Genomic DNA, 24,342 nt, shown 5'->3' on the forward strand with positions numbered 1-24,342 from the left:
AACCCCAGATTTAAGGGCTTCTGGGATGCTCATGGATCATCACTACAAACAGTTAAAATGGCTGTATGCAAATGTCATCCTACTTGCTCCGTTTTCTTGTAATCTGTACTGTTGCATTTGGTGACATCACCGGTGCATGCACATCTTTAACCCAATTCACGGCACGCTCTTTGTGCCGTCAGTCCATAAAGATGTATGTTGCGCCTGTCACATCAGCTCTGTGCGACACAGCACAGAGATCCTGCGATATTACAGTCTACTGATACACCCCCTGCGACCTTACAGATCACGGGGGGGGGGGTGTAAACATCGGGACATCGCACCTAACTGCAGAGGGGATGAACCATGGGACACAGTTACCATAGGGATCCCAGAACTAGAACGAGGCTTGCTAGGAACCCAATGCGCATGCACAAGATAAAAGATCCGGCTAGCAGAAAGGGCGGAAGTAAATTGCAAGATGGACTCAATGTGAAGTCAATAGTTAAAATTATGCTGGCTTATCCCAGAAAGGATGTTTGCTGCAAAACAGTAAGAAACTAATGATTTGGGGTTATCCTTAATGTGGAGTGTGTTGAAATACATTGTCATACTGGCTTATTTATAAAACAGCTTCATAGGCGGAGAGTTTACTTCCGCTTTAAGTTATATGTAGGCACCCTAGGTATTGTATTTTCATATTTCCCAAGACATCCTTTGATCATGGTTCCTATCTTTACTAGAGATCTGCTTTGATCTTAAAAAGGAACTGCAGTCTGCTCACATAATTTGTAATAAAAAAACTATGCCATTCTGAAGCTTCACTCCAACCACTTTGCATATTATTTTATATATACTATGGTTCTGTACTTGCCCAGAATGCTGCAGAAATCTCCCTCCACTGAGTCTTGCTGCATCCATTTTAAAGTGGAGGGCCACCCTGAAAAAAAAATTCACCAAAAATCCTAAAAAAATAAAAAGAAAACATTTGAAAAAAAAATGTAAACTTACCTAAACCCTTGTTGCTAGGCAGTCTTCCTAATCTGCCTCTTCCTTTTCCGCGGCGTGTTCTGCTCCTTGGTGAGCGGCCCCGTTGTCTTCTGGGAACTGTGTGTGTTCCCAGAACACCACGGGGCCATTCTCAGATCACCACGCAGCTCGCGCGTGTGCAGTAGGAAACTGACAGTGAAGCCGCAAGGCTCCACTGCCTGTTTCCCTTACCTAGGATGGTGGTGCCAGGACCCGAGAGCGGAGGGACGGGTCGGCCTCGGGCGGCCGACATCGCAGGCACCCAGGACAGGTAAGTACTTATTTAAAGTCAGCAGCTACAGTCTTTGTAGCTGCTGACTTTAATTTTTTTTTTAAGGCCGGAATCCCGCTTTAAGTGTGGGCAGCTGAAGCTGCTGTCTGTTCACTTCCTGGATTTTTACACAGACACACAGAGGCACACCTCCAGCTATGCAGCCCTGCAGCTTTCATTGGCCCTCTTATGACTCATCCCCCCTTCCTGGCAAACTCTCATGAGAGTGAGAGAGAGCTGTGCATGATGTCATAAGCCTAGGCTAATGACCAGACAAAGAGGAAGTGGGCTGTATAAGGTATTTACTGGCAGAAAAAAATGTTTTACTATCCAAAGTTGAAACAACAAGGGCATAAGATTTAATAGATGGGAAGATGAAAAAATGACTGAGGTTCCACTTTAAAATGGCCTCAGAAAGGAGAAACACCTTTGTTCGGAAAAACAAGAGGTCACAGATTAACATAGCAACCCAACTGTCTCTTCTCTCATTTTGAGGGAATTTTCCTTTTTCTGAACCAAATCTCTTTATCACTCTTACCTCTTTAGTTTTTCCTTTTTCAGTCTGGTGTATAGTGATCTGTAAAAAAAAATAATAGTATTTAATCACTATTTATTGTTTTCTCCAATACTCACATAAGATTCAATTCCCAAAGCATGAATCTTGGGTGAAAGTTGTGTGAAAACATTAATAAATAAATCCCTACATTTTTCATCCTACCTATAAACCATTGAATTTGTTATTTTATGAAGCCAAACACAGATAAATAGGCATAAAACCAATAATTATTTCTGTATTAATCATTGTCTGTGTAACTGAGGACATGGCAGGTCTGTGTCTTTTCTGTACATATCTGTGCTAAAATAGATCACTCTCTTTCTCATCTTAGGAAGGTATAGATTGGCTGATAAAAGTTCTGTTGCCATTATTATGGTGGTGATTGCTGAACAGCCGCAGAGATTTTTCAGATTCAGTTTTATTCCGTTTTGTTAACCGCTACTTGGTCCATTTGTATACTACTGTATATGTGATCATCCACTGCTAAACCACTATTTAGGCATAAAAGTTCATCCATATATGCTGTTTTATTATGCGATCTATGTGGGTCAGAAGCAGGGCCAGATGACAGTTATGTTTTCCCCCTACATAAGTATTTAGCAAGGTCCCAGGCCTCCTTTAGTCTATGAGAACCTCCAGAGCCAAGAGCTGCTGATATCCTTCCATATAGATTGGGTTTTAAGGCATAGTGGGTGTAGCGGAAGGTATATGCATGGGCGCCAGACACTTCTTGAATGCAAAGACATTTTATTTCTCTTGAACAGAACTTTGGGAGAGAGGGTTTAGGGCCAGGACACCCTTAAGGTAGTTGCAATGTTAATTGGCAGACTCCGAGACTTCTACAGGTAGACAGCCATGCAGGGAAAGGCATCCGGCAAGACACCACATCTGCATGTGTAGGAAAGCTGTCTCCTAAGGCAACAATCTTAGAACAGTTCCTAACACAATTTGTAACAAACTCCTTTACTTTCTCTACACTCAGTTCTTGTAGGTTCTCAACCCACTGAGCTCCCGGTCTCTCTCACTAGACTTGCTGATTCACTGCCAACGAAACCCTTGAGCTCTTCCAATCTGCACTTTAGTAACTTCCTCAAGCGTCACCCCCGCTTCTTTGCTGTGTCCCTAGCTTGGCACTCCAGACACTTCTCAAGCTTCACACCACTGGCCTGCTTGGTCCCTGGCATGACACACAAGGCTGCTCTGCAAGCATCACCTCTGCTGGCTGGGTGGTCCCTGGCTTGACACCTGCTGAAGTTCCCCAATTCTTCACCATCCTGGTTGGTGAGAATACTGCTCCGGTACTTGCTTCAGCTATTCACTGTGGTCCCTGATAGTAAGGTGGTTGGTCTTTTATTGGCGACAGCTTCCTCTCTACCTCTGACCACGTCAGGTTCTCCAGCCGGCAGAACCGTCACTTCTGGTTGGACTGCAAGTCGCAGTCCCAACCCTATGCTGCTCCTTGCTTCTGGATTGGCCCTCAGACAGCCTAGGAGTCAGATGTGCCCAGGATAGGCCCAAATTCCTGCCCCTAAGCGCAGGCAATACAACACACGTCCACCCAGACCGCTGTCCAGGTGGCACAGAACAGTGATCAACTGACTTCACCCAAATATATATAGGTTCTCCCAGAAGGCCAAGGGATTTAAGAAAACCCCTGCCCATTGGCTGAGATGCCCCATATACTCATAATCTGTCCTTTCTTTGCCCTTCTCTTATCTATTGTCACCAAGTACCCAGCCACCTAGTGGCAGAAGAGAGAAGTGCAACAATTCCAGACTTAGGGTGAACTCAATTGATCCCTAACAATGAGCCAAGGTAACTACACCTGGCAGGTAGATTTAGGAGCAACCCTGCCTAAACATCAGGGTGTTACAAATATATTTTTACAATTCCCAAAAATATGTGTTAAATAAAAAAACCAAGGGGATGCATACCCCCACCATGTGCCATTTTTGGTTGTGATCCTTCAACAAATCTAAGTCTGTATAAAAGGCCAAGGGTAATTTGTAAAAGCTATATAAACTAGCAAAAAAATTTGCAGTGTCAAAAATTTACACCTGCATATGACTTTTTTCAATGTCTACAAATGTCAACAAAACAACGTTGCACTAATTATGTATATTGTATATGCTTTACAAAGAGGATAGGATAGGTGTAATTAAGAAACATAACGTTGGTTAAAGATCCATACTTATATTAGCTTGGCTTGAGCTATGAACCATCTTCATTAGACTGGACAATTTATAACATTTATCCACGTAACAAAATCATTACAAACAATGTATCCATACATTTTCTGATGTGCACCAATGCACACCATCATGTTGGAAATGTATACAGCTCTAAGCTGTGTCTCTATGACACACATATGACACATGTAGATACCTATAAGCATACCTAAGGGATTGCACAGTGAACTCAAACAATCAATTAACAACTAACAAAAGAAGACGGGGTAAGTGGCCACTAGACGAATAATGGGCAGTTTACATACACCACTAATCACCAATGATTATAGGCATATACTAAATGAGTAAACTAAACCCAAAGTAACACATAGGCATATAAATGACCCCAATAGATACTACCTTTCTATCATATGGCATTAGGAATAATGCTGTAGTCTTCAAAAAAGATGGTCTGAAGCCAACAATGATGTCCTTTCTGGATTTCTTGTCAACGCTGGCATTTACATTTATGCATTTTTTGTGTCTATGATAATACAGCAATCATTTGGTGGCAAGCTTAATTTCACTGGGGCTGTCGATGCCTATGCATTATACTCTTACTTATTTTTAATTTAATTTCTAGAATTTGTATACAGTAACTGTTTGACATAGGAGATCCACGATGTGACACTGATCATACCAGAATTCTTTTTTCTTAAAGCATGGGCCATCACCAAGCTGATTTTACTTTCCTCTTTTAATATATTTTATTACACCCAAAATTTGTTAACACCACCTGTCCTCTTGATACAAGTCCTGCACTCAGATGTGTGCACTGTGTACAGACCCCTGATGACATATGAGAATGTCCCAAAATACTACTCTCCAGCTCAATAATTAATCTGAATATATTAAAATAAAAATGTATTGAAGAGTTCTTCTCCTCCTAATTTAGACCTACTAAACCCTAGTTTTAGAAGACAGAAAACTGGGTCAGACTGTGAGCAATTCACCAGCACCAAGTGGGGGTGAGAAGGCAGCACAAACCACCCATATGCATGTATGTACCACCTTGGGGCCTGTGTAAACAAGCTTTGGGCTTGTAACCTGTTATATTGAATTGGCGCCACTCAAAGTAGAGGTGAAAGCATATCCCTGTGTCCCAAAGCATGAGGTGCAGACTTGTCCTGCTACCCATCTAAAGGGCTAATAAATGTAAAGAGGAAAGAATGGCCACTACTCCCAACCAGCCCAGGTGAAGAAACAATAAGGATCGCCTTCAGACTACGTGTCTTTACCAAACCACACACTCTGATGCATTTCGTAGGGCAAAATGCATCAGGGTGTGTGGTTTGGTGGAGACATGTAGGCTGGGGCTTTGGGCTTGTGTTGATGTCGTCCATCAAGAGTTTGAGATACTTCTGAGCTCATTGAGGGTTCATAGAATGGTGTATTCAGTTGACAGATGACCTCCTTCTGACCTACATTTGACCTACTTCAAGCAGGTTTTTCATTCATATAGACTTGTATTGGCATACAAAACCTTGAAGAAAACAAAAGCCTGTCGACAAAGGACTTTAATCTGTTTTGAGGCACCAGTGGTCCAGAACGTCCATTGGCCATTTCTTAAACATAAAAAAAAATAAAAATAATTACGGATTGGCTAAAATGTAAGGAAATAATGTGCATGGTGTAATACCCAAACCAGAAAGGTCATGTTTTAGTAGCTAGAACAAGGGGATTTTTCATTTATTCCTATCCATTACCACATCTTTGCTCTTTGCATCACTTATAAGACTGATATACTTGGGTTTTTTTTTGGAGTTTCCCTAAATTCCACTTTTTTTTTAGTATCATTAGAGAAATGACATCATACAACACTGATAAACCGTAAATATGCAAATGTCTGGAAAAAATCTTATTATCCAAAAATAATTGTAAATAAAGTTTACCAGTGAATTCCCAGTCATAATAATTCTAGTTCTAATCTGTGTAAGCACAATGTAATTGCTTAGACCAAATTTAAGTGGGTGGGCAAGTGAGAAAGTGAGTGTGTGTGTATGTGTATGTGTGTGTGTATGCGTGTGTGTGTGTGTGTCTGCATGGCACACAAATATCGGACTTGTCTAATTCATTTGTGAATTTGTCATAATACATTTCTTAGGACGGTTTCACAGCAATAAGATACAAGGTGTGTCTGAATAGTCAATTATCCAGCTAGAATAATGATGCTGTCATGTGTTTCAGGTGAGACCAGCCCAAGATTATGGGTGGAGAAATAGACTGTGCTGTACAGCATCCTTAGTTCATCCCTCGCAAAAGGAAAGGCACCTTTTAACATCTAAGTGTGAAAGAAGCCAGGAGGGAGCACTCTACACTCCAACTACTGGGAAAGGAATAGAATCCCTGCGGAGAGTGCTGGGTAGCACACATACAACTCACAATGGACTGGAGGCTGTTTACCCATCTCAATGTCTTCATACTGTTACTGGTAAGCAATAACTTCTAATATATTCATATTATTTTCTGGTGTAGTTAAGAAAATTCTGCAGTTTTTTTTAAGTATTCCTATTATTAAAAATATGGTAATTCACTGCATAAATATATGATATATATGTGCATAGCAATGTGTATGCACTGAACCTATAGTATAATTGCATATACTGGTTAATTTTGAAACGATTAAAATGTTGTGGAAATGCAATTGCTCTTTTGCGCAGCGAAACACAAGAGATGGATTTAAAATTTTTTTTGAATAAAGATGATGTGCTCAGTACAGAAAACCATTGCATACAAGCAGATTTCATTGTACCAAAGTCAAATTTTAGGTGCACTCTGATTGCTTGCTATGGGTTAATGTACTTTAAACCTTTCCCATGCATTGAAGATGCTGGTCACATCATTGCATAGATGGTGGAGTATGCAGACAAAAGCAAGTGATATACTCAGCTTTGCAGGAGCATTGTCCCTATTGTGCAAGGAAAAGCCTCTTTACATTGTATATAGCTCACTTTGAATCTCAGAGCCATTGCTAACTTTTTCTTCAAATCCATCTATATGAGCAAGACCCAGAACACCTGACTTCTAGTTTTTGCTGAATGTTCACAAAAAAGATGGTGGATTATCTATACTCCGTGTTTTTATGGCACTATACTAACAGGGTACTTGTTGTTTATTAAAAATTGTTACGTTTGCCTTCATTGTTTTCAAAGTGATGTAGAAGCATGACATGTTACTACTGTGAAACAAAGAAACAATTCATTACTAAGGCTCCCAAAGAAGAAACTGTTCTATTTTAAAGGTTGTGTGACCTTAGGTGCCTGGCTGTCTCTGAGTTCAGTAGATTTACAGTCCTGGAACAAGTATGGAGAAAGTAAAGTTAGAAATCTTCACCTGCATCTGGGTAATTGACCTATAAAATATTGAAACCAGAAAATCAATAGCCAGGCAATCAGCATCTTCAGAAGGATAGGTTAGAAATGTCAACCTTTATATATTTTTCTTCACACATGGTGTGTTTAAAATAGGTACATAGATTTTTTGTGTTGTGGAGCATTTGCATTCACTGCACAGTGACTGATAGGACTTCGGGGTAAACTGGCAGTATGTTGAATGTTTAATTATTCCATTGCTTACTGTATTATATAGTAAATGTAAATCATACAGATTGTACATAACTGGCTCACAGGTTCTTGGCATTCTGTTTAAATATAAATTATTGATTATTAATCATTCAATTGTGAAGCAATTGACATTTATGTGTGCAGTCATAGCATGTTCTAAATAATTGAAATAATCACTTTTTAAATCTTAGTAAGGGAAGTATCCTACCCATTTCAAAGCTTTTATATTTTTTTGGCCTATAGAACATATTACAACCTATGGTCTACATATATAATTAAAACCACACACGATACACTATAGCAGGACAAGAATAAGATAATATAATAAAATAGAGGCGGGTACTGGTTTTCTTAGTAAAAGACATTAATGTATGTATGCATGCACATTAGCAAGCTTGAACCAAATGAGATTTGCAGAAGATCCAGTTACTGCCCAGCTACTACCCATGGACCCAGATCACAAAGCTGGACAATGCTTGCAGTCAGCGTCACCTGTATAAGACATGTGGTAATCGGTCAATGCAATTCCGGTATACAGGCCTACCATTGCTGACATGTTTTTGAGGGTGTAGTCTCTTGGCCCTTTGCATCTTGGCAAGTCACTAACCTAGAACTGCCACACTGTTGATATTTGCATGCATGTACTATGGCTTACCATGTTGTGAAGGAAAGAGAGGAAACCAGCCCTGGAGCTTGCACTTCCACAAACAAGTTAAAAATGGCCAACAACTATATATATCAGCTTCCTCACTGGTTGGCAAAATTTGGTTTGGGACCTGGAGCCTGGAGATTTCTTTGAGACTTTGATGGAATGAATGCTCCAATCCTGGGTCCTGTTTTTTTGGAACCACCAACACACTAATTGGACAGGTGTGTGCTGGGCATTTTGAAGAGACATGATCATGGTTCTGAGCTCCACCCCAACAAACAGAGGAGGACTAGGAGATAGGTGGGAGCCAGAGCATCAAGGGACTGCTAGCTGTACATACAGAGTTGGTGAGAAAATGGTCTGTAAGAAACCTGGATCTGGAAGTATAAGGCCAAAACAGCAGTGTTGTATGTGTAAGCCAGAAGGCTGAGTGCGTATCTCTTTGCAATAGAGAGAAATGCTGAAAAACTCTGCAAAAAAAATTCTTTATTTTGATTTCCAAAACTTTGTTGAGTTTTCTTTTAATAAAAGTGGGCAAGAAAAGCCCTTAAAAAGAAGAAAAGCAAGTGATGTTGTCCTTAAAAGCTCTATCACTTGGATTTAGTTCCCACATTTGACCACACTGGCTGCATACTTTTTCTTTTTCACTAGCTCTGAAAGTATTGAAGGCAGATAAGGCCAGGCATTTAGCATTTTCAGGAGGTCAGTAGCAACAGCATCCACATTCCTATTGTTACAATTTTGTCAAACTTTGCAAGGAAAACAGGTCCTTGTAAAATAAATTCCACATACCTTGCAAGTCATTTATACAAAAAACAAAGCAGTAAACACTGGGCATGTTAAGAATTGAATTAGCTACACCCAAAACTTGTAATTACTGTTTAGTTTTATAAGGGAAGACTCACCAAGCAGTTGATGATATATTTTTTTAGAGACAATGTCCACAGTTTGAAGGTTCACAAATGCAATTTAGATTTTTGCCTTCCCCCCAATGGATGATAATGCAGTTACACACTAATGATTCAGATCTTTGTAAGTGTGAGCCAATATGGTTCTAAAGTCATGACAGTGTGAGTATTTGTATTTGTCAATCATGGATTAGTAATGACAGAGAGTTGGATTTCAGGTTTCTTGTACATTATTTTGAACACTTGACATTTCACTTACCTTCTACAATCATAAGTATCTTGTGTTGTGTGGTATTGTGTTTTGTTATTATTTCTTAATTTGGTATTTTTTTTTTACTTTGATACTCCTCTGAAGCTTTACATTTATGAAACAGGGAGCAGATTGCTCTACATTAAAGTGAAGTAGATGTTACATGGCTATGGGAGAAAGAGAGAGGAAACCAATGGGTGTGCTTGACTAGTGTAGTCGATGTTGTTCACTTAGCAATGTGAATGTTGATTTTGCAAAGTCACTGTTACTGGATATGGCAAAGAGTATCATTTAGGTGGGAATTTAACAAACTACATGGATAAGTTCATCTTTAGTGACATGTTAGATGTTACACCCGTATTTAGGGTGTAACATGTAATATATTGGTAATCACACCCCCCATTCACCTACAAAACACATTCTACTGTGACAGCGGGCTGGAGGTTCTTCTTGAACAGTTCCTGTCACATTTTAAAACAAGTGCGGGTGTGTGGGGCTCCACCCACATAGCCGCATCATTCATTCACAGAGATCTGTGAATAAATAAACTACAAGTCCCATCTTTCACCGCGAGCATGTTGATCATTGCCCTTGCAGTTTACTGACACTTCCTGCAGCTTAGTAACTGTCTGCCTTTATGGAGGTACGGGACAGAGAGTTGTCGGCAGTGTCTGCAGGTGCCTGACTTTGTACCTGCGATCCACTGATCTCTGGTCCAGTGCTTTGCAGGCACCTGTGTAAAAAAAATTAAAAATAAATGCACATTTTTAACCACTTCAGCCCCGGAAGAATTTACCCCCTTCCTGACCAGAGCACTTTTTGCGATTCGGCACTGCGTTGCTTTACCTAACAATTGCGCGGTCATGCAATGTTGTACCCCCAAAAAATTGATGTCCTTTTTTTCCCACAAATAGAGCTTTCTTTTGGTGGTATTTGATCGCCTCTGCGGTTTTTATTTTTATGCACTATAAACAAAAAAAGTGTGACAATTTTTAAAAAAAAGCAATATTTTTTACTTTTTGCTATAATAAATATCCCCCAAAAATGTATAGAAAAAATGTTTTTCCTCAGTTTAGGCCGATATGTATTCTAAAAATCGCAATAATATTGATTGGTTTGCGCAAAATTTATAGCATCTACAAAATAGGGGATAGATTTATAGCATTTTCAATATTAATATTTTTATTAGCAATGGCGGTGATCTGCGATTTTTATTGGGACTGCGACATTATGGCAGACACATCGGACATTTTTGACACTATTTTGGGACCACTGTCATTTTTACAGCAATCAGTGCTATAAAAATGCATAGATTACTGTGTAAATGACACTGGCAGTGAAGGGGTTAAATGTGTCCTAGGGAGTGATTCTAACTGTGAGGGGGCTGGACTTCAACACACAGGACAGCGATCACTGATCTCGATGACAGAGAGCTGTGATCACTGTCCTGTCACTAGGCAGAATGGGGAAATGCTTTGTTTACAAAAGCATCTCCCAGTTCTTCCTCTCTGTGACACGATCTTGGGCACCCAGCAGACATCCAGTCTGCGGGACCCAAGGTCACGGTCACGGAGACCGCGGCGGGCGCGCTTGCGACACCGGTTCTTAAAGGGGACGTACCTGTAATCCCTTTTGCCTGCCAGTGCCATTCTGCCGACGTAAATCGGCGTGCGTTGGTCGGCAGGCGGTTAAACTTCAAAATCTTATGCATTTATTATTATATTTGTTCTAAAGGTGAACTTATCCTTTTAAACCCCTTCATGAATAAGCCTTTTTCTGATACTTGTTGCTTACAAGTTAAAATCCATATTTTTGCTAGAAAATGACTTAGAACCCCCAAACATTATATATATATTAGCAGAGACCCTAGATAATAAAATGGCCATTGTTGCAATATTTTATGTCACACTGTAATTGCGCAGTGGTCTTTCAAATGAAATTTTTTTTGGAAGAAATACACTTTCATGAATTAAAAAAAAAAAACAGTAAAGTTAGCCCAAATTTTTTTGTATAATGTGAAAAATTATCATGCTTCAAAATTGCGTACACTCGTGGAGTGGCGACAAGCTATGGTACTTAAAAATCTTGATAGGCAATGCTTTAACATATTTTACAGGTTACCAGTTTAGAGTTACAGAGGAGGTCTTGTGCTAGAATTATTGCTCTCGCTCTAATGATCGCGGTGATACCTTACATGTGTGGTTTGAACACTGTTTACATTTGCGGGCGCGACTTAAGTATGCATTCACTTCTGCGGGCACCAAGTTTGGCAGTTTTGAATACTGTCATTTTTTAAAATTTGGCGCCTTTAAGTCTTCAGTAAACCAGAAGTTATGTCATGACATCGCTTTCGAGTTACTAGATCTGAGACCCGATCAAAGCCGATTCAGACTTTGTTCGGGTCTTCGGCCAGCCGTCGGGCGTGCCGATAGGACAGGAGAACCCGGGCAAGCCGTGGGATGCCATGGGAGGGGGGGGTCTCCTCCAACTGCTTGTAATATCAGCAAAGTGGTTGCTTAGCCTCATCAGTTGTCATTACAAGAGAGCTGACCGTCAGCTCTAAAAAACGGTACCGGGGCGATGCCTGCAGCTGCAGGCATCACCCTGGTACAATCCCTTCAAACGGAAGGCCGCATATTTGCGTAACGTCAGGGTAACGTTTTTCTAACACATGATTAGGTATTGAAAGTGAACAAAGCTTTACTTATTCACTCACATTCACTTTTCAAAGTGAACATATATTTGCTATATCAAGCACTTTTCCATTAGCAAATCAACCCCAATATCTTCTGGGGAAGATTTCCCCTCTAGGAAGCCCTAGAGGGGAAGATAAATATTTGGGAATTTGGATGTCAAAAACATGGGTCAGAAGATGATTTACAGTCCTGTACATTTTAACACTTTTTTTGTATTTACGTTTTTGGCACTGTTTGCTCACAGAGTTCTCATGAGCCTAATTAGAACAAAGGTTCAAATCCAAAACAGGGCACTCTTCCATGAGTTATTTTCAAATGCCAGTGCAACGGAGCGAGGATATGAGTTTTAAAGTGATTTTTCTTTTTTTTTCTTTTTTAACAGAGGAAAACTGTATTTATTAAAGCAGCAGTTTTTTTGTTAGGTTCAAACACAACATGTCACCTAAAGGAAAAAAATAATGCTCTTGATTATCTTTCTTTCACCATTTATAGTCTTACACCAGATAGGGTTGAGAAAAATTAAAATATCTGTTAGGTTTTTATGTCTGTCTGTGACCTCATTAAGGAGATGTAAGCATACAAAAATGGAAAGGTGTGGTTGTCATCATGAAAGCCAAAAAAATCATTGTTATAATCTCTGCTCCTTCCCCACTCTGCTAGAAATGTATTGTTCTTTTTGTTTGTGCCCCCATTCAAGAGTTTTCACATCATTTCTAGTCCTGACAGGAAGTGAGGGAAAATTCCCAAATAGGGGGACAGATGAAAAAAAAAAAGGTTTTACCTTTCTCTGCTTTTACTATTTAAGTGGTGAAAGAAATAAAATTTTACCTAAAATAAAGATTTTTACATGTACACAGACTTGTGTATGTGTTTTTAGTGTTTAGCCCTTTGCTTATATTATCCCAAACTAGTAAGTTACTCAATGAGATTGCTTCACCAGTGCAAGAGGAAAGAGGTGTCAATGTATAGCTAAATCCAAAACTTGTTTTTAACTACACAATCAACAAGCTGAGAACAATGATGAATACCATGTCCTCAAATGACAGTCTTTCAAAAGTATAGTATGTAACAAATTCTAATGAGTACATGACACAAAATTCTACAGTCCATCGTATTCATAGTTTGAAGAAACTACTATTTGTTCCTAAGAACAGTGCTTAAGGCTGCAGTTATCTCAGTAGCCTGTAAATATGGGAGGGGAGAACCTTAATTTCCTAAACCTGTACAATACCATGTCATATACTGTATGCAGGGACTATATGTGGAATCTGAAATATGATTGTCCAGCTCACATTTATTTACTGAGTCAAGGTCAGATTTGGAGTACAAATAACCTTAGAAAGTGACTGACCATTGCAAAAAGGTTTACAACTCTCGAACATCCCTTTTCAAATAAAAACAATCTTTAAAATAAAAAACAAACTTCAGCACTAGACATTTTTACATGTAAATCGTGTGAATGATTTACTCTTTGTAAAACTTATCACATGCTCAGAATATATACAGTAGTGTTTTCCTCCATCGTTACATCAATGGTATCTGCCGCTTCCTAGAGATAGGAGCCATCTGGTCTGGCCAGAGTTATTTTGGAAATGTGTTGTGCCTATTGCCAGGTATACACTGGGTTACCTAGTCAAAATGTAAAAGGCACAATAGAGAATTTGCATTTATGTGCTAACACTACTCCTGACTCAATAACATCAAATGGCAAGTGCACTTTGAGCAAAGATTGTAGTGCAAATGTAATGTTTTACTTATAGTAGGCCAGGCACACGTAAGCATCCCATAACAAATAAAGTCTGTCCAATATTGCCCTGAGACATATCAAACTTAAAGTGTAGTTCCACCCAAAAGTGGAACTTCCGCTTATCTGTCGTCGTCCCCCCCCACCCCCGGTGCCATATTTGGCATGTTTCAGGGGGGAATGGGTACCTGTTTTTGACAGGTACCCTTTCCTGACTTCCGGATGTTCACCCCCCATCCTCCTTCCTCCACTGCCGGCCAATTAAAAAAAATAATGCCTGTTTTGCGCATTCGCAGTAGGAAACTGGCTGTGAAGCCGCAAGGCTTCAGAGCCGGCTTCCCTTACCAAGAATGGCGGCGGCAGCACCCAACAGTTGATGCCAAAATCAGCTGGGTGCCAACATCGCGAGAACCCTGGACAGGTAAGTGTCCTAATATTAAAAGTCAGCTGCTACAGTATTTGTAGCTGCTGAATTTTAATTTTTTCGTAAGGGGGCAGAACACCTCTTTAAGGAGTATTCGTTGGCTAGACTAAAAACCTATTCAAGTAAAAAAAAAATACAAGAAGGGCATATATACACGATAGATAAATACATATATCATATAACCGCTGTTACTCTAAAAGTACGTTACCTTTTCAAATGTGTACATACCTTCTCCTGCTCCAGAGTAGTATACCCTCTTGTACCAAGCTTGGTGCTGAAAGATCCTGGTTCTGCCCCAAATGCTTACTTTAAAAAGATCCCTGTAAAAATAACCAATTTCAATATGGGGGAAAATCTGAAAAATAAGTGTAATTACAATAGGTCTTTAACCACTTCGGCCCCGGAAGGTTTTACCCCCTTCCTGACCAGAGCACGTTTTACAATTTGGCACTGCGCTGCTTTAACTGGTAATTGCTCAGTCATGCAATGTTGTGGTTAAACAAAATTTGCGTTCTTTTTTTCCCCACAAATAGAGCTTTCTTTTGGTGGTATTTGATCAGATCTGTGGTTTTTATTTTTTGCGATATAAAGGAAAAAAGACTGAAAATTTTGAAAAAAAAAGATATTTTCTACTTTTTGTTATAAAAAAAATACAATAAACTTAATTTTAGTCATTTATTTAGGTCAAAATGTATTCAGCCACATGTCTTGGGTAAACAAAATTCAATAAGCGTATATTTATTGGTTTGCGCAAAAGTTATAGCGTCTACAAACTAGGGTATATTTTCTGGAATTTAGCTTTTAGTTTATGACTGCCTGTCTTGTTTCTTGAGGAGCTAAAATGGCAGGGCAGTACAACCCCCCCCAAATGACCCAATTTTGGAAAGTAGACACCCCAAGGAATTTGCTCAGAAGCATGTTGAGCACAATAAATATTTTTTTTTTTTGTCATAAGTGATTGAAAAGGAAAAAAAAAAAAAAAAACAATTACACAAGGTTGTCACTGAAATGGTATATTGCTCAAATATGCCAAGGGCATATGTGAAATGACACTCCAAAATACATTCTGCTGCTTTTCCTGATTATGGGGATACCACATGTGTGGGATTTTTTGGAAGCCTAGCCGCATACAGGAGCCCGAAAATCAAGCACCGCCTTCAGGCTTCCTAAGGGCGTAAATTTTTGATTTCACTCTTCACTACCTTACACAGTTTCGGAGACCATGAATTGTCCAGATAGCACAACCCCCCCCCCCCGCATGACCCCATTTTGGAAAGTAGGCACCCCAAGCTATTTGCTATATGTTGAGTCCATTTTATATTTCGCCACAAGTTTCGGGAAAATCACAATAATTTTTTTTTTTTCCGCAAAGTTGTCATTAAATGATATATTGCTCAAACATGCCACGGTCATATGTGAAATTACACCCCAAAATACATTCTGCTGCTTCTCCCGAAAACAGGGATACCACATGTGTGGGACCTTTTGGGAGCCTAGCCGCACACAGGACCCTGAAATCCAATCACCGTCTTCAGGATTACTAAGGGTGTAAAATGGTGATTTCACTTCTCACTAACTATCACAGTTCCAGAGGCCCTGAAATGTCCAGATAGCACAAAACCCCCCCAAATGACCCCATTTTAGAAAGTAGACACTTTGCTAAGAGGCATGGTGAGCATTTTGCAGCTCTCATTTGTTTTCTCACGTGCATTCTCAGGTTCCCTGGTGGGACAGGAGAGCCTGAGAAAACCATGGAAGACGGCGGGAGGGGGGGCGTTCCCTCCCACTGCTTGTAAAGGCAGCCTAGCGGCTAATTAGCCACTAGGGTTGCTTTTACATGAAAGCTGACCGCTGGCTGAAAAGAACAATACCAAGATGATACCTAAACCTGCAGGCATCATTCTGGTATAACCACTCAAAGTCCAGCAACATACCAGTACATTGCTGGTCCTTGTTGGGCATATATTAAAATGTTCTTTTTTTTCTTGCAGTCTGTGGGCTGAACGAAAAAAGAGATTGATCGGTGGGTATGCCCACCATTAGAATACCGCCCTGCATCCACCCACTTCTAATAAAAAACCTTTTTTTTTTCTTTTTTAACTGTGGTGGTGAAATCACCTCCTACAGCGCTGGAGTCGCTGATTTATGTATCGTGAGAGCAAACGCTGTTGCTGTCAAGATAAATAAATCAGTGCTGCAGACAAATTGTGTACCTGAAAAGCAAACAATGGTAACAATAAAAACTTAATAGTGAAATAAATAGTGGAGCTAAGACTAAATAACATGAAATAAAGTGGAGAAATACAATAAAACAATGTCTCTCAATGAAGAGAAACAGTGAATAAAATAAAAACAATAATGTTAAAAAATATTCATATCACAACAAACTTAATCATTTTAAACAAAAATGGTTGATGTTGCTAAACTTCTATCACCCTGTGACAAGTGAATAAAAAGAAATAACCAAAAATTCCTTTTAGTGAGCATATATTGTGTGACAAAGTCCATACAAAATGGAAAAAATAAGGAAAAAATAAAAAATAAATAAAAAACAATCCAATACAGTGATGTGAATCCAGTGTCTTGAAGCATTCCCGCTTGGTGATTTTGATACTGTGATTTTTACGCAATTCTGCAGGTTGCATAGGGCAGCCTATTCAAGTTTGCCAGTCGAAAAGAAGCTCCTGCTCCTTTTCCTGCTGACAAGCTTCACATGACTTGTGAAGACGTGGTTTGCCGTGCGCCAATCGCAGCAGAATTACATTGCATTTGGGGTGCCATTGAAGGATAATGGCACCCAAATGCTCATAGTACATTTTGCTTTGATTGTCACACAATTTTGGGAGCACTGGGAACGCTGCGATTCTGTCTGCAATCCCAGATCCTGAGATGTGAACGGGCCTGGATGCGGCTTCCTTTTCTTTAATTTTTTTTTTTTTAAATAGCCAAAGCTGTTCTGCACTCTGGTTCTCAAGATATGTTTGTTTTTTTTCATTTGCCCTCAATGGGCAACATTATTATTTGTTTATTTTTCTTTTATATAGTACATACATTATATATTCTTTTATATGAAATCACCTACTGAACACCTGAATCTGTAGGGACTGCCACCTGTGTCAAAATTAGCACTAGACACATTTTGGGGCTGATTTACTAAAGGCGAAGAGTCTCTTCACTTTGCAAGCGCAGTTGCACTCTTCAAGGCAATTTGCTCCAGAGCTTAGAAAAGTAGGTGAAGCTCTGCTGACTTCCATCATCCAATCAAGTGTTGTTTTTTCCTTGTATGTGGTTGGGTATTCTTTGCAAAGTGAAGCTTCACCACATTCACTAAGCTCCAAGGACACTTACCTTGCAAAGTGAAACTGCACTTTCAAGGTAAATGATCTATTTCCCCTTAATAAATCAACCTCATATCTTCTGGACATTATATTTCTATATATAGAAAAGGCTGAATAGTCTTGTGTACTCCTTATGCAAACATAAAAACAGAAGTTTTGAGTCAGTACAAGTCATTCAAGATATGAAAAAGGCAGTGTTTCCCTTTAAATGTCAGCAGTCTAACTTTTGGTTTTGGTTGTTTGGTTCAACACTCTTTTCACCAATGTTGCACCAGTGTTCAGGTTTCCCACATAATCAAATACCCATATTTATTTAAATTGTTAATTTGAAATCTAAAACCACTGACAAAGAAACATAGAAACATAGTAAAGTGATGGCAGAAAAATACCAAGTAGTCCATCGAGTCTGCCCATTTGTTGTTTTTTTTTGCTGTCTTGTTTGTTTTTTTGTTGTCTGACTATGGATCTATGTTTATCCCAAGCATGTTTGAGGCCATTTACTGTTGACTGTCTCACTACCTCTGCTGGTAGCGTATGCCAAGTATCAACTACCCTTTCAGTAAAATAATACTTTCTAAGATTAGTTTTGAACTTCCCTCCAGTTAGTTTGAGGTCATGTCTGGACATTACTGGAACCTTTCTTCCAGGCCTGGAAGAAAGGTCCCAGTAATATCTGGACATCAAATAGAAGACACATGTAAATGTAATGTCATGTATTCTTTGAACTTCTTGTGAGAGTGTATTAGTGGAACTACATCCACTTCTATTGTCTTCCTGACTAACCTGTTTGATCAGTGATATGAAATTATGAGGACGGCCTCATAAAAATATAAAACCCATGTCAAAAGGGAATGTGGGTCTTATATGCCTTTTTATTACATACATAGAAACATAAGACACACTAAAGTCTTCTTTAGCTCTCACTTAGTGATTGTAAATGATTAACTTGTAAAACAACCCGTTCAGTTTAAAATAGTAATAAAAGACAAAACATTTTGATCACATTCCCTCTGTTCACAGCTGCATAAGAGCTGGGGAAGGAGAGGCAGCAGCTCACTGAACTTCCCAGTGAATGGCTGTGCAGAGGGGGCATGTCAGAACAAGTCTGATCATTGGAGGAGAGCAGGCTGTGTACCCAGTACAGCTAGAGAACTGACCACGTTGTACTCTCCTGGTTAATGTGGTCAGTTTTTAATAGGAAAGCAGAGGGACTGGCAGGAACAAGAGTTTCACATAAAGGAAGCAATACAAAGATAACAGGATGCTTTCTCATACGAAAACATGGTACAATAGGCACATATCAGGAATATGAAATGTTGGAGAAACAAACATTTTTTTTTCTTTGTTTCATAAATTTGAAACAATTTAAAGCCTTACTGTTTTTTTTTTAATTTAATTTATTCTGGAATCCAACATAGCACAAAGTGCATACAAAGATTCAAATTTTTTTGACATAAAAAAAGCCATGATACATGATAAGTATACAAAATACTGGGGTTGGTTTACTAAAGGAAAATAGTGCACTCTGCAAGTGCAGCTGCTTCAGCGCTTAGTAAATGAGCACAAGCTCTGCTGACTTCCATCATCCAATCATGTGCAAGCAAAAATGTTTTATTTTTTTTTTCCTTGCACATGATTGGGTATTCTTTGCAAAGTGAAGCTTTACCTCTTTTACTAAGCTCTGGAGCAACTGCACTTTGCAAAGTGCACAGTCTACTTGTCTTTAGTGAATCAACCCCACTGTGCGCTTAGTCATTACTATAATAATTAACAGCAAAAGTTTGTCTGTTGGTGCACAGGCCAAATTTGGTAATATGGTGATATGACCGATTTCACAGGCCTTCTAGGCTCTTTTCACACTGCCACGGCAATGTGTACTGCAATGTGAGTGGAACCCTATCCATTTTTAGGTGGGCGGTCAGGGGGGAGTAAAAACACAAATCAACGGCCTGTTTTTACCACCTCTGGCCGCCCATATGAAAGGAGCCTTATTGATGCTGTATAAGTGGCTCTACCTGGGTTTTTTTTTTTTTTTATCCATTCTTTTTTTAGTCAAATATGGCCGGACAGTTATTTAATCAAAAGTAGGTTTCGACTTTGATAAAACTAGTACAAAGTTACGGCAGAAATCTCATTTCTGACCTAGGCTTAGATAAGATAGGATAGACTGAGTGCAAGTATAAAGAAATAAGTTTGTAAATATAAAACTCCAGTGTGGGTAGTTTTCAGTATGAGGGTGGAGAAGTAGAAGGGCAAAGAGGGGACTGTCAGGGGAGGGACCAGCAAGGACCAACAGGAAGTCATGGAGAGGGCTCTACCTGGGTTAACTGAATGCCAATCAGTCAGCATAGTTTAACCCCTTTTGTAACCACAAAATGATTTTCTAAGTCCAAAACTAAAATGCCCCTTGTCGTAAAAATATTACTTGCCTTTGCAGCAGAGAACTTGGAATGCACAACTGTTGGTGTTCCTAGTCACAAGACCCATTGTCAAACATTCAAGTTAGTCATAGAGTTTTTGTCAAATTGATTAACAGAATTATTATTGCATTCTTCAAGGCCTGCACATTCACCTGGTAAAACCAAATGTGTGAACAGAACAGGTGACAGCCATGAGAGAAACTGGAGCTTGGTGATGAAAAGCCCATGAAGCACTGATTTGGTAAAATGTGTCTTCACAGGGAAGGAAGGAACTCTATCCCTTACGCTATAGGCTTAAATGATGGCTTATCTAATCCACCTAGAAATGGTGGACTAAGAAGCAGTTCCTTGTGAGAACCTTCAGGAAGGACAAATCTGATTGCAGAAAGGAGGCTATAGCTGAAAGGTAGACTCTCGCAGAGCATGCCATGTCAAGATAGTGGAAAGAAAACTGTTTCAAGCAGTTCAAAAGGAAGAAAAAATATTGTCCTGGTTGAGGTGGACAGAGGAAACCATCTTAGAGAAAAAAATTCTTTAGCATGCATGACAACTTTGACACTGCGTAAAATTACAAAAGGTTCTTTACAGGACAAGGACTTTAATTCAGAGACTGCTGCTCAGAGGTGACAGTAACAAGAAGAGTCACCCTGTGAGCGAGGTCAGACAAATAAATATCCTAAATAGGTTCAAAGGGCAGCTTCTGAAGGGCTGAGAGAACTTGGTTAAGGTCCCACAGATTTATAAGGGAATGTACAGGGAAGCAATGTATGTGGCATCCTACACAGAGGCCTTGACTAAAGGATGGAAGGCCAACAATGTCTGAAACAAAATAGCCAAGACGGAGATTTGTCCCTTGATGGTACTCAAGGTTACAGCAATGCAGTTAATGCCAGTGATCAATAAGCAGGATGGTGTCTTGGGCCTTTGGATAGAATGTCTGAGCAATCCAGGAGGGCCCAGAGTCTACCAAATATCTGTCCAGTATGTCCGAGTACTACGTTCTCCCAAGCCAGTTTGATGTAATGAGGATAACTGAAATGCCCTCCATCTTAATCCTGTGGAGCAGATAAGGAAGATGCTTTACAGGAGGAAAAGTTTGATCAAATTAAACTGATCCCATGGAGTCATCAGAGCATCCACTATGAAGGTCCAAGATTCCCTGGTGAAAAACCTGCCCTCTTTGAGCAGTGTGACTTCGGTGCCTCCTTGATGGTTGATGTAAGACACTGCTGTGCCATTGTCCAACTGAATTCTGGTTGGTTGACCCAACAGCTAAAAGGTCGGGCATTGAAGAAATAACCAAATAACCAAATTGCATTCCAAGAGTTCCAGGATGTTGCTAGTAGACATGTGCACAACAAAAAAATGTATTTTGTTTCCTTTCCTTTCGATTCGTTATTTACATAAATTTGTTTAGTTAAATTTGTTTCATTCATTTTCAGAATTTGTTTTGTTTATTTGTTTTCGAATCGATTCAAAAAGTTTTTGAATCAATTTCGAATAGTTTTCGAATGTGAAAAGTTTTCGAAACAATTTCAAATAGTTTTTGAATCAAATTCGAATAGTTTTGAAATTTGAAAAGTTTTCGAATTTGAAAAGGTTTTCTAATTCGAATAGTTTTCGAATTCGAATAGTTTTCCGATTTCCTAAAAGAATAAAATAGAATAGAAAATAAAGCAATAGAATAGAGAAAAACATTTTTTTTTTCTATTCTATTCCTTTATTTTCTATTCTATTTTATTCTCTTTGGAAATTGGTAAACTATTCGAATTCGAAAAGTATTCGAATTTGAAAACTATTAAAATTCAAAAAGTATTCGAAAACTATTCTAGAACAATTTGAATTTCGAATTACGTTATTTCGGATTCATTTAAATTCGGGACTATTCTAATTTGAAAATTTGGATACATCCGAATTTCCAAATAACGAAAATTTGTCCGAATTTTAATTCGGAACAAAACGAACCGCACATGTCTAGTTGCTAGGAAGAGGAGCTTGCTCTGACAACCATGTCCTGTGAACTCAGAGGGCATCAAGGACTCAGTATTACATTTTACTGCATAGACATCATGCAGGTATGAAAGCACCGTTAAACATCTAGCTATGTGGAAACATTTCACTGGAACATAATAGAAACCAACACAAAACTGCAAAATTGCAAAGGCCTATTAATAACAAAAGCAATTCTACAAAATATCTATGGGCTATTTTTATAAAGCATTGGATATGACATCTACCAAACATTTACTGCAGGTGTGTCTTTTTGGTGCATGCATTGATTCAACTGCAGTGAATGTTTGGTGCATTCTTCTCTTTGTGAATATGCCCCATGAGTTCTGTGATTAAAGGTCACCCTATTCTACTTTATTCTATTGAAAAGACAATAAATAATGTAATATTGTCATACTCAAGGCTGTTTGATATTCATGCAGACGATGTTTAGGAAAAACAACAAAAAGGTTTCCTTCAACTATTTTGTTTTATTTTAGTCTCTTTCAAAGAGTAGAAAAAAGTTTTCCAACTTGTCCATTCGACAAAAGTCAATCTAACTAATGGGATCAGTGAGGGCCACACACTTATCGAAATACAGCCTGTCCCTGCTGAACCGGACAAATTTCAATCCGTCACCGGCCAGCTTTAGTCATTCATTAATATACAGTATCACAATGCCTTTCATTTTACTGTTTGAATATTTGGCATAATAAGTAAATGAACTGAATTATTTTTTGCATTCCATTAAACCTTACATCCTCAAATCATACTATTAAGTTAAAGTGATATAGCCAAAACTTTTCTTTGCTTAATTCCTACACACACACACACACACACACACACACACACTAAAATGTAATATATCAACTATACATTACAGGCACTATGAATTATTTAACCAGCTTGCCTTGCAACTTTGGGTTAGTGAAAGGTTGGTGTGCTATTTGGTTTTTATACCAGTCTTAAAAAGCATGTCCCTTTTACCATGCCAGGGAATTATAAATAGCCAATAAAACTGATCTTGGGCCAGCTAAAACAATGCCTATTTTACTTGCTTGGTCTGTACATGAATGCTGCTCCAAAGGAACAACTATTACACCCAGTCAAGTGAGGAAATTATGGTTGTGAAAAGGTCAGAGCCAGTAACCAAGGTAGAGAGTTTTCCTAGACACTTGAGCCTAGTATATACTACTAGTATTTTTCGTTCAACCCAGCAGGCTGAATGAAAAAAAAATCTGACAACTCAGGTCGGAGCCAATGTGCAAACAATCCGATGTTAGTACAGCAAGCTCCCGTGCTGTTCTATTGGGGTCAGTGCTCTCAGCCATTGGTTTTGGTTGTAAACATGAAAAATGAACAAGGCATATCCTTCTATGATGTGTACTAGCCTCAATCCAAAGCACTGAGTGTCAATGGTTTCTGATCTATTTTCCCTCTGCTATCTGCATGAGGCACTGGTAATACTCTATGCTGACTCCACAGCTTCCCAAGTGATGCCCCCTCCCCTGCAGCACACAGCAGGTGACTGACAGCCTCAGCTGTGTATGTATCCCTGTGAGCCTGCTAAGAGGGTATGTACCCATTATCTCACTCAGGTTTCAGGTTTCACTGAGCTCTGTGCTCTAGCTCTGCAGTGTGTGTGATGTCTGATCACCACCACCTGCCTTCTACTGCTGAGAAATATCCTTTGATCTTGTGTTTTAGGAGTATATAGAGGTGAGAAGGCTGCAGATAAACAAATGTTGGCTGGTAAGGGGTTAGACATGCATACAGTATGTCTTTAGGTCCAACACAGTAAGCCTCAGGTTTCCCAAGTATGCATGCAAGCAGTATACATTGTAAAGGAGAAAGACATATGCAGACAACCTAACAAGAGTTTTAAGGCAACATAAAATACAGAATATACAGAATTCCAAGGCCAAATAGTATCTTGGAACTTACATATAAAAGCATAATGCTAATTGATCTCTGTTACAACTAACACATTTTTTTTTACAACCTAGCATTGTATATATGAGTGTTCCATTTTTTTGCTCACCACCATGTGATAATTACTATTGCATTGCTAATAGGTATGTAATGCCTTCTTGATTCGGATTCTGTTTATTTAAGATTGCTTTTTGTTTTATAAACACGTGAATTTCCTCTGGCATTTTTCAGGTGATACCAGTATATATTCTTTGTGGCATTTTGTGTTGTGACAGATATGAACATAACACATATTATTATTTCCTGTAATATGAATAAGCATTCTGTGTGACATTTTCCTTTTTGTGACAAACATGAGCATTTTGT

The 24,342-nt window shown here is 39.0% G+C and overlaps 1 protein-coding gene and 1 long non-coding RNA gene across 2 annotated transcripts in view; one reads left to right on the plus strand and one right to left on the minus strand.

The window, feature by feature from the left end:
* Window positions 1-851: 851 nt before the first annotated feature.
* The window catches only part of LOC141145133 (uncharacterized), a 51,421-nt gene continuing 27,930 nt past the window's right edge, over window positions 852-24,342 (minus strand). Inside the window, exons 2-4 of the long non-coding RNA XR_012244517.1 lie at window positions 14,526-14,617; window positions 1,818-1,856; window positions 852-919 (exon numbers count right to left, since the gene is read on the minus strand). This is a non-coding gene — a long non-coding RNA (uncharacterized lncRNA). The remainder of the gene's footprint in view (window positions 920-1,817; window positions 1,857-14,525; window positions 14,618-24,342) is intronic.
* Window positions 6,277-24,342, plus strand: part of LOC141145132 (desmoglein-4-like) — a 90,529-nt gene continuing 72,463 nt past the window's right edge. Inside the window, exon 1 of the mRNA XM_073631515.1 lies at window positions 6,277-6,494. Within this exon, the coding sequence (XP_073487616.1) occupies window positions 6,447-6,494 (48 nt within the window). The 5' untranslated portion in view covers window positions 6,277-6,446. The remainder of the gene's footprint in view (window positions 6,495-24,342) is intronic.

This window comes from Aquarana catesbeiana, linkage group LG05 (assembly GCF_042186555.1).
Source record: "Aquarana catesbeiana isolate 2022-GZ linkage group LG05, ASM4218655v1, whole genome shotgun sequence".
Lineage (NCBI taxonomy): Eukaryota > Metazoa > Chordata > Amphibia > Anura > Ranidae > Aquarana > Aquarana catesbeiana.